The 10,941-nt window shown below is 36.6% G+C and overlaps 1 protein-coding gene and 2 long non-coding RNA genes across 3 annotated transcripts; 2 read left to right on the plus strand and 1 right to left on the minus strand.

Annotated features, from left to right (window-relative positions):
- Positions 1–640: 640 nt before the first annotated feature.
- Positions 641–3,840, plus strand: LOC124635948. Its single transcript, XR_006985083.1, has 5 exons — positions 641–736; positions 1,813–2,006; positions 2,084–2,282; positions 2,368–2,506; positions 2,760–3,840. It is a non-coding gene; the product is annotated as an uncharacterized LOC124635948 (long non-coding RNA).
- Positions 3,841–3,844: 4 nt separating this feature from the next.
- LOC124635949 lies at positions 3,845–6,175 on the plus strand. Its single transcript, XR_006985084.1, has 3 exons — positions 3,845–4,297; positions 4,383–4,519; positions 4,677–6,175. It is a non-coding gene; the product is annotated as an uncharacterized LOC124635949 (long non-coding RNA).
- Positions 6,176–6,608: 433 nt separating this feature from the next.
- Positions 6,609–8,275, minus strand: LOC124635947. Its single transcript, XM_047171914.1, has 3 exons — positions 7,496–8,275; positions 7,146–7,255; positions 6,609–7,067 (listed from the first exon to the last, which is right to left on the minus strand). The coding sequence occupies exons 1-3, from the start codon at positions 7,544–7,546 to the stop codon at positions 6,731–6,733; spliced, it is 498 nt and encodes a 165-aa protein (XP_047027870.1). The 5' UTR covers positions 7,547–8,275; the 3' UTR covers positions 6,609–6,730.
- Between the last annotated feature and the right edge of the window lie 2,666 nt (positions 8,276–10,941).

Genomic DNA, 10,941 nt, shown 5'->3' on the forward strand with positions numbered 1-10,941 from the left:
AAAAATAGCATTATATTATTTCTTTTCAGGTTCTACACTAACAAGAAAATGGAAAAGTATTCGAGACAATTACATAAGGGAGTCTAAACGGCAAAAAAATCTTCCATCTGGGTCTGGATCCTCCAAACATGTACCATATGTATACTTCGCAAAACTAAAATTTCTCGAGAGTTCCGTAGTAAATAAGGATACAGAGAACAACTTTGAAACTCCTGCCGTAACAAATTCTGATTTAAACAATGCGGAAAATGAAGACTTAATACCACCTCCAAAAGAACAAACTGAAGGGACAAGGAAGAAACAAAAAATAAATGCAGTGGATAAACAAATTGTTGATATTTTAGAAAAAAGTTTGCACGCAAGGCAACAGCTTCAAACAGCACAACTAACTAATGAAGATGATGATAAATTATTCTGTTTATCATTGTACACTGAGCTCAAGAAGGTACCTGAGAATCGACGGCTGTCAACAAAGATTGAATTGCTCAATGTAATTCAAAAAGCACAGAATCCAGCATTACCACAACAAACAAATCAGTACCAATATCAATACGCATATTCTACACCGTCTTATTCCGGATACACTACTGCTAGGTCCTCAACACCATCACAACAGTGGTCTGCGACACCACCGGCACCGGCACCACCACCGCCAATGTCGACGTGGGTGTCGTCACCTTCAAGCCAAGATTCGGACTGTCTTCATTTATTTGAATAAAGGAGATTGGGCAAGAATGTATGAAGTTTGGTCCAAATGTCCACCACGAACGAGACCTATATAATTAAATAGTCCACTTAATTTAGAGTAACTTTTACTAAGAAAGTAAAAAAAAAACAATGCCAAAAAAAAGTTATAGCCAAAAATGTATTCTTAATTTTCGGTAGTTTTTGTATGTTATCATTATCATTTTTTATTTTATTCCACTTCCATTTACGCACTTTATCTAAAACTAAGATGAGTCTAAAACTAAGACACATTTGCATATAAACAGCCCATATTTTTTGTCCGATGGATGTACGAATCACTAATCAATTGAGGCGCCAGAAGTGCTTGGATATACTCAGCGGTTCCTGGATCTAAGAAAGTTCGATGTAACTGGTGGTATCTTCTCTCTAATAATGAACAAATCTATTTCTTCAGAAGTTACAGAAAGTACGAAAATCGAACATCACGAAAAATAATTGAAAAAAAAGAAATTGAAAAAATGTATAAAATGTTTTATTTGATTTTGCTATAACTTTTTTCTGGCATTATATTTTTTTTACTTTCATAACAAAAAATGTTCCATATTCAACGGGCTATCTAGCCATATAGGTCTCGTTCGTGGTGGACATTTGGACCGGAATCGCCCATTGTCCTTTACTTACCTTAACGTTATAACGAGTTTTTCTTCTGGTGAAACTGAGTCTCTTAATATTGTTGAATTACCCGTTATGTCAGTTTTTATAATACTCAGTAATTCATCAAATGATTTCACAGACATTCTTAAACAATTAAAGAACTTAGGTCCATATTGTCTTAATTTTGGATATAATGTAACTAACGACCCATGCGTCAGTCTATCTCTCAGTATAGGGTGCACCCAATATTCTCTTTGTCTTTGTCGTCGTCTTTTATAGCGACGGTAGAGGAGCCACACACAAGCAATCTCTTCGACGTCCATTTTCGAACTGAGCCAAAAGTATGTTCGCCCTACTAACGCTCGTTGAACGCCGTGCTAAGCGCGGTGTGTGTACGCGACCAACGCGCGCTCAACGCAACGCCGAGCGCCCAGTATGTACTTGCCTTAAATTTTCATTTTGTAATTTCAGCTAAAATGTCAAATCGCCCATCTTACAGACGAGTAGAAGGTTTGGTGGAATTCCTGGAGCAAAATTGAGCAATAGCCAAAGGTTTGCTTCGGACGAGTCAAGGGAAGCTAGAAACTAAGCGAAAATGGGCAAGCTTGGCAACTTCCTTGAATTCCCTTGGAGGAGCCAATAAAAATGGTCAAGGCTGGGCTAAGGTAATGAAAATAACGAATTAGACATTATTATCACTGTTTTCTTGCAGTAGTTTCATTAACATTAATGCATGTTTAAGTATTGGGCTGAAAATAAATGTGGATTGAAGAAGCAGTGCTCACAACTCTCATCTTCAATGAGGCGCACTGGTGACGGGATAGCTGACAATTTGCCAACATTGTCTGCTCTAGATAATTTTGACTGCCACCAGCAGTGATGGGTGGACAAGAATTTGCAAGAGGCGATTAAGCTTGGCAGTCAATCCATTTCCTGAATTGGTATGTCCACTGAATTTTACACACCCAATTATTTATTTAATACATGCAGTTTTATGTAACAATAATCATAATTTTATTGTTTTAGAGGACGACTGTCTCACCGGTTGCTATAGACTCTTCTACTGTAAGCAACAACGAGGTGATGGAAATGCACTTTGAGCAACCGGTGCATGTTTCCCCTGTACCTGGCACGTCACACAGTGAAGTGATACCAGACACCATAAGTAAGTCTTTACACACATTTATAATGCCCATTTTATATTTTTCTTCCCTCTTCAAAGAGCATACTAAAAGAATCCTCTGTATACTTGTGATTTATATTTGAAGAAAGGATACATTCCAAATAAATTAATAAAAACTTATCACATTCCGGGGTCATAGCGTAAAAAATAGTACCTAACTTGGTTTTTGTAACAACTTTGCAGTTTAACACTAGTTGAGTAAATTACCGAGGTTATACATTTTTTTATGTTTAAGTACCTGAGACCACACCACTACCGGAGACTATTACGTCACGACGGAGACGCCGACGCCAGACTTCAACTCACAGAGGGGATACAATAACAATGGAACGTTTTGCGACTATGGAAGAACAGCGGGTTGAAGCAGAATTGACAACCGCCCGAGCATTTGCTCAGTTGGCAGAACAAGTTGGGAATATGGAAAGGGCTTTGTCATCTGTCACTGATGCAATTACAGACTTAGTAAGAAAAATGCCAGACCGTAGCTCTTCTTGATATGTATAAAACAAGTCAATTTTTCAAATTGGTTTAATAGTTTCGGAGCCTTTATTGCCTTTAGGTCAAATAAACATCAAAATGTTTCTTCTTTATTATATTAGTATTGTAGTGTTCCTAATCAAGCAATGTGCCATAAATAGCCGTCTTAAAACTCTAAAAGTTTTCTAGTAAGTAAGTCTTCAAGTTTAGAGTATAACACCAAGCTCCACTGCTCTGCACGGAATACTGTGGAACGTACCATTGGTGTACTCAAAAACCGATGGCGGTGCTTAATCGGTCATAGGGTTTTTCACTATCATCCTGATGTAGCAGCCAAAATAATTAATGCTTGTTGTGTCTTACACAACATGTGTATCAATATCATTGAAATTGATTTTGATGAGAATACAGCAGAGCATCAGAATGATTACCTAACTGTCTCTTCCCAAGAGTCAACTAGCAACACAGCTGTTGAACTAAGACAAGGCATCGAAAAGCGAAATATTTTAGTTCAGCAGTTGTGGTCATGCAGAAGGTAGATTAAAGGTATGATACAATTAAATTCATTAATTATAAGTCTGATATAACTAACATGAGGCGGAACAATATATTTGGTACGCAGCGGAACCTCTACCTCTAAATTTGCATTTTATTTATTTATTTATTTATTTATACTTCATGCACATTTCGTACAATGGCGGACTTAACGCCTTAGGCGTTTTCTCCCAGTCTACCTTTAGGTGGTGGAGAAATAGCAGTGGTAGGTGCAAGGTTTTTGTTTGGATAGTTAGTTTAAAAGTATACAATACTGCATTTTGTAATTTCAGCTAAAATGTCAAATCGCCCATCATACAGACAAGTAGAAGGTTTGGTGGAATTCCTGGAGCAAAATCCAGCAATAGCCAAAGGTTTGCTTCGGACGAGTCAAGGGAAGCTAGAAACTAAGCGAAAATGGGCAAGTTTGGCAACTTCCTTGAATTCCCTTGGAGGAGCCAATAAAAATGGTCAAGGCTGGGCTAAGGTAATAAAAATAACGAATTAGACATTATTATCACTGTTATCTTGCAGTAGTTTCATTAACATTAATGCATGTTTAAGTATCGGGTTGAAAATAAATGTGGATTGAAGAAGCAGTGCTCACAACTGTCATCTTCAATGAGGCGCACTGGTGGCGGGATAGCAGACAATTTGCCAACATTGTCTGCTCTAGATAATTTTGGATTGGTGGCAGTGATGGGTGGACAAGAATTTGCAAGAGGCGATTCAAGCTTGGCAGTCAATCTATTTCCTGAATTGGTATGTCCACTGAATTTTACACACCCAATTATTTATTTAATACATACAGTTTTATGTAACAATAATCATAATTTTATTGTTTTAGAGGACTGCTGTCTCACCGGTTGCTATACTCTTCTATTGTAAGCAACAACGAGGTGATGGAAATGCACTTTGAGCAACCGGTGCATGTTTCCCCTGTACCTGGCACGTCACACAGTGAAGTGATACCAGACACCATAAGTAAGTCTTTACTCACATTTATAATGTTATGTCCATGCATTACTCATTTATGACAATATTTATATTAAATTATTGAAATTGACTGTACTTCATACACAATGTTTATATAATAATGTCTAACTTACCTTGTCTGCTAATAGCTTAATTTTATTTTCAGGTTCATACTCTACTAAGAGAGTAGTGAAAAATATAAAATTGAGTAAAAAGGAACATAATTTATATAAAAAATTAATAAAAATGCGAGTAAAACTCTCAAAATGCCGAAATAGAGCGCAGAAGCAATCAATGCAGTTAAAAGCAGCCAAAAACTTGATGAACAGTAGCAACTTTATAACTACTGTAAACAATTTGCCAAGTGCTGCTAAAATTTTGACAATGTTGCAATTCAGAGAACATAAAAAAAAAAACAAAAAGGCAGAAGATTTTGACCGAAGAAAAAATATTAGCTTTGGCAATGTTGAAACAAAGTCCCAAAGGCTATCGCTTTCTGCGAAGAATGTTAGTTTTGCCCTCTCAGCAAATACTGACAAAATTTTTAAATCAAGCCAATATAAAACCTGGCATTAATACAAATATATTTGGCCAGTTAAAAGAAAGGGCAAAAAAAATGAAGCCAGCAGACAAACTCTGCGTATTATTGTTTGACGAAATGTCTTTAAAACCCAATATTTCATATAATGAAAGAAAAGACTTAGTGATAGGTTTTGTCAATAATGGTCTTGAGACAAAACCCGACTTTGCAGACCATGCACAAGTCTTCATGTTCAGGGGTCTAATAAGAAAATATAAGCAACCTGTTGCATATACTTTTTCAGAAGCGGCCACTAAAGGTCCAGAGTTGGCTGTGCAAATTAAAACCATTATTGAACATTTGCAGGAAACTGGTTTTAGTGTTGTGGCTACAGTATGTGACCAAGGCACTAATAATAGACATGCCCTAAATCTTCTCCTTAATGAATCCAGGGGACATATGCTGAGAAGTGGACAAGAAGTCAGAGAAGATGCAAAAATAATATTAATTAATGACAAGAATGAAACACTACATGAAAGGGGACCTTCCCCTTTCACTCAAGCGAAAATTAGTCGACATGTGTATCTTGCCCGTCCTAACCTACGGTGCGCAAACCTGGTCTCTCACAGAGTGTCAGAAGTCCAAGCTCAAGGTTTGCCAAAGAGCAATGGAGCGTAGTATTTTAGGTATCAAGCGGATGGACCGAGTACGCAATACCGTCATACGCTCCAAAACAGGAATCTTCGATGTGGGCCAAAAAACAGCAAAATTAAAATGGGACTGGGCTGGGCACGTCAGCCGAATGCATCCAGACAGGTGGGCCAATATTGTTGCTCAGTGGATACCACAGGATGGCCACCGCAGACGTGGTAGGCCCCGGAAGAGGTGGCGTGACGATCTGGACGCCTACAACCCTGACTGATGGGAGCACTCTAAGGATCGAGAGGTGTGGAAACAAAATGGGGAGGCCTTTGCCCAGCAGTGGGACAATAAGGGCTAAGAAAAAAAAAAAAAAAAAAAATGACAAGAAAATTGTCCCACTATATGATCCCCCACATTTGTTAAAAGGTATTAGAAATAATCTTTTGGAGAAGAATTTAAGGTATACAAGTGAAAACAAAGAAAAAACAGCTAAGTGGGATCACATTAAATTATTACACAAAGAAAATCCTGCTTATAAAGGAATAAGATTAGTGCCTAAGTTGTCTGATAGCCACGTTGATCCAACAAAAACAAAAATGAAAGTGAAATTTGCCAGCCAAGTATTCAGTAGAACTGTTTCTTCAACAATGGGATACCTTGCAGGTAAGGATGAGGAAGTTTTTGTGTTAAACCAAAAAAATGTCTGTATTTAGCTAGATTATATCATAATGATATTATATATTAATTAGTAATAATTAAATGATAATTTTCTGTGTTTTTCGCCACCATTGAATTTAAATAATTAAATCTAAATCATTGTATGAATTACAATCCACTGATTGTAGCTAATCAGTAATTTGAAATGACATCATAATATACTGTTGTAGGCAATAATATAGTTTATGTATGAGGATAACATATATAAGCTATTTTAATCCGGGTGTAGAAAGTAGTTTCCTCGGAAAGCAGGTGATTACTATATAGATAAAAGATAGGTATGTTGTTTGTTTCCCCCATATCTACTGAACTGATTTTAATAATTCTTTCACTATTGGGAACTACGCACTCAGCACTGATATTTGATTATGTTTTATCTGGGCAAGGGAAGAAGTATCCCTGGGATGGCGGTGAAACTGCATGAAACAGCTAGTATTAATATATTTACATACCATTGCATCGCTGTCATAATCATTGACTTCTATTATGAAGTCATGAGGAGCAATCGCCATGACTGCTAGGTCCTCTGGAGATGGTGATGGGGGCTTATTGCCGCCTCCAGTCTGCGATTGCTCTCTCCTGTGAAGAGACAAGTTGGCCTTGGCAGCCAACTTCATCCTCTTCCAGGCCAATTTTAGCTCCGCATCTGTGCGGGTTTTCCCCGTCAATTCATTTAATCTGAAAAAACCTTAATTTGAAACATCGTCGTCACGATATCGCACTAAAGTTATAAAAAGGAATTAAGTCGATACCTACTTATTAGTTACATTTTTCCACTCACGACTTTTTGTAACATTTACGTTCGTTTTAGTGGATTTGTCTTCAAGAATCTTAGCTGACTCGGCAACAAGCTGGCGCAGTATATCCTGAATGACATGAAATTTGTATCAATGAAAGTAATTTGGATAACGTAGCTACATATTATGGTTGTTGCCATGCCAGTGTGTAGGTATGTAAAGTTCGACTTGTGGCAATTTATCTAGTATCCTGTCCTGTCTGTCTAGGCGGCACTCAAGCTTATGGTCGAGGGTTTGCCCCGCACAATTTTTATGCATCTTTTAACTCGTCAGTAGTCACTAAAATGTTCCACAAAGTGATAAACTAACCTTTTCTTCTGTTGTCCAATTTTCACCTCTTTTCTTCCTCTGCGTTTCCATTATTGCGTTTTTTTAGTGATATATAACACAGGAACAAAGAATTAAAAAAGGCCGTGACCAAAAAACAAACTTTTCAACCGTCGTAACTTTGTTGAAAATTTTCAACTCAAGTCAAACTGCGCGCGCAGCTAACAGTTAATTCCGTTATACGTACCTTGCTCGATAGTTTTTCCAAAACGGAATAATAGGTTTGTGTGTATAAATGCATACTATTTAAAATATATAAACACTTTTAAATAAAAAAACGTTGTATTTTCAACTTAATAGATACATTGAAATACACGTATCAACATATTGTAAAAAGGAACGGCACATAGAATGCTGAACGACTGAACGAATGATTTAAAAATTTTTTGCTTATTATCTGTGGATATTTTTTCAACCATAGACGTATCGAAGTACTTAACAGTCTTCTCTTACTGCCACACTCAGAGTCATTTAATGGTTACTTAAGTGGCTCCTTAGTATAGATTTAAAAAAGCTCACTCTCAGAGACAATTAATGATCCGTTACCATCCCTTAATGACAATTAAAGTTAAGTACGGCAAAACCTTTACTTAACTTTCTAATGATTGATTTTGACATTTATGTTTAAGGTTATAAAAGTAAATAAAATATTTTAAAAAGTCTCAAAAATAGAAGTGTTTGAACGATAAAGTAAAGATGAGTGATTTGCTTGACTTTATTGATTTTGTAGACTATACCAGAAGGTTTAGAGTAGTGGGGCCAAATAAGAAGCCCAGGAGGAGTAACATTAGAAGTCTATAGGAATATAAAAGGGTATTTTTCTATCAATGTTCAAGCAGTCACTGGGACAAACTTGGAATTTTATGATCTAGTAGCCCGGTGGCCTGGCAGTACCCATGATAGTTTTATTTATAACAGCAGTGCAAGTAAACAAAGACTGAATACTGGTGTGTTAAAAGGGATAATTTTAGGGGACAGCGGGTATGCAGTTAGCAATGTGCTACTGACACCGTTTTTATCACCAAATTCAACTGCACAAGAAAACTACAACAGAAGCCAAATAAAATATAATGTGGAATACTGTGGAAAGATGCTTTGGCATTTGGAAAAGAAGGTTTCCTTGTCTCCAACTTGGCATGGGCTTTAAGATGGATACAGTTGTGGCTGTTATATGTGCTTGTGCGACACTGCATAATATTTCTTTACAGGTTGATGATTTGGTTCCAAAGAACTGGGAATCTCCTCATATTGAGAATGATGATGTTGTCCTGAGTGAAAGGCGTGAAAGCACAACCAACAGCAATGGATTTTTGGTGCGACAATCTATAGTTGATAGATTTTTCTCATAATATAATTTTTAATAAATAAAAATCCATAAAATAAGAGGAATACTTTTTTAATTGTTGAACAAGAGGCCAATTATGTAGTACAAAGTTTATTTGACTTCCTCGTTGATCTAGTGGTCGCAAGCGCGGCTGCTGTGCTCGAGGTCTCGGGTTCGATTCCCGGGTCGGGCCGAAATCGCTTTTTGGGTTTTCTTAAACTTTCACAAAGCAGCCCGTAGTCTGGAAGTTGGTGATTGATTCCTGATTGAACTCCTGTGTTATACTATCCCATGCTGCTTGTTTCTTGGCGACTGACTTGCCATCTGTTATTTAAGATTCCACGATTGGTCTCTTTTTAACTAATTGTGCTAACAAAGCTTTTTCGTCCGCCGTGAAATTAGCCACACGTTTGCGTGGGGCTCTTGTTCCAGAAGACTCCTAAAATGAAACAAGCACAAGTTAAATTCTCCAAATACATATGTGCAGCTACTAATGTACATAGAAACGAAACTTACCATGATAATATGTTAAGATAAAGCTATTTATTTCAGAGCTTATCACACTTTTCCACACACTTTTCTTTCCTGACGGTTAACGGAACAAGAATTTTAAACGTAACCTTGACACTGACAGTACAATATTGACAGTGATACCAGAAAAAAGTTTCCATGTACCTACTTTATATCATTTACATGAAAATAGGTGTTTTTACGTAAAAACGATCCCGAAATTAACAAATTCTTATTTCTATTGTTGATATACAAGGTTTTAATGTATTTAAATAACAGTTTTTGCTACTTAATAATTTCACATTTTAAGGTGCGGCTACACCTTTCGTTTATCGATAAGCATTATCAAAGACAATTTGACGATACTCTGCCCTACGGATACTTAAAGCTGTCATTAACTAATGAACCCTTAAATTTCGCCTCTGGGATGTATCGTTCATTAACAGATTTAATGATATAAAGAGGGCATGAGTTTTGGGCAGAATGCAAAAAAGTGCTAAAATCAATGAAATTTATCACGGAAAAAAATAAAATTGCCTCTGTACCTAGCATTAATAATTGGGTATGGACACTGGAAGGTATAGAAACCTTAATTAAAATCTTGGCTATTGACCACAACATAACTTCGGTTTGGATGCGGCACCTAAACCAAGACCCCATTGAGAATTATTTTGGGGCTATAAGAACCCATGGGTGCCGTAACACAAATCCAACCCCAGAAGGATTTGAATCCGCTCTTACAACCCTGTTGGTCAATAGCCTGGCCAGTGTCTATGCCCCTGGAGCAAATTGTGAAGAGGACCAATGCAATGCACTACATGTCCTCATTGTTAAAAAAAATACGGAAGCTGCGACGACTGAGGAAATCCCTTTAGATATAGTAAATGAGATTACTTTTACACCTATAGAGGAAAAAAGGCAGCCCCAAATAATGGGACCCCTTCAATATGTTTCCGGATATTTTATAAAAAAATCAAAAAATAAAATATTTAAGTGCTGTGTTTGTAAAAGTAATCTCTATAGCGAAATTGCAAATGACTACATTGAAAGAAGGGAATTTGCCAGTCGTTGTTGGCTTTCCAGTCCTAGCTCGGATTTTTTAGAATGTGTCTCCCATATGCAAGACATAATAAATTATATACTAAGTAATAATTTAAAACAAAGATCCCTCAAAATATATGCAAAAACAACTAATTTTGTTACTTCTTGATTTTAAGTTTCTAACATGTAACGATCACAGAAATAAATTAATAGATTTTTTAATAAATTTAGTATGTAGATTTTTTACATTTAATTATTGTAAAAATATAAATAAAATATTATGTGGGAAAAAAGACATCGACAGTGATGAGGATGGCATGCAGTGCAAAGCAAAAAAGTATTTTAAAAGGTGTTATAAAAGAAAACATTAATAATACTGAGAAATTAATATCGACTGTGAATAGTCAATAAAAATACTACTTTTGTCTAAAAGCAAGGAGGTTAACGGTACAGCGCTGTGGCTAAACTATAGGAAAGTACCACGCCTGTATAGAAGTGGAGCAGAGACGGCGCGTGGCCGGGCAGTGTGAATAGAGTATCGGAACTGCGTACA

Source organism: Helicoverpa zea, chromosome 13, assembly GCF_022581195.2.
Source record: "Helicoverpa zea isolate HzStark_Cry1AcR chromosome 13, ilHelZeax1.1, whole genome shotgun sequence".
In the NCBI taxonomy this organism is placed as follows: domain Eukaryota; kingdom Metazoa; phylum Arthropoda; class Insecta; order Lepidoptera; family Noctuidae; genus Helicoverpa; species Helicoverpa zea.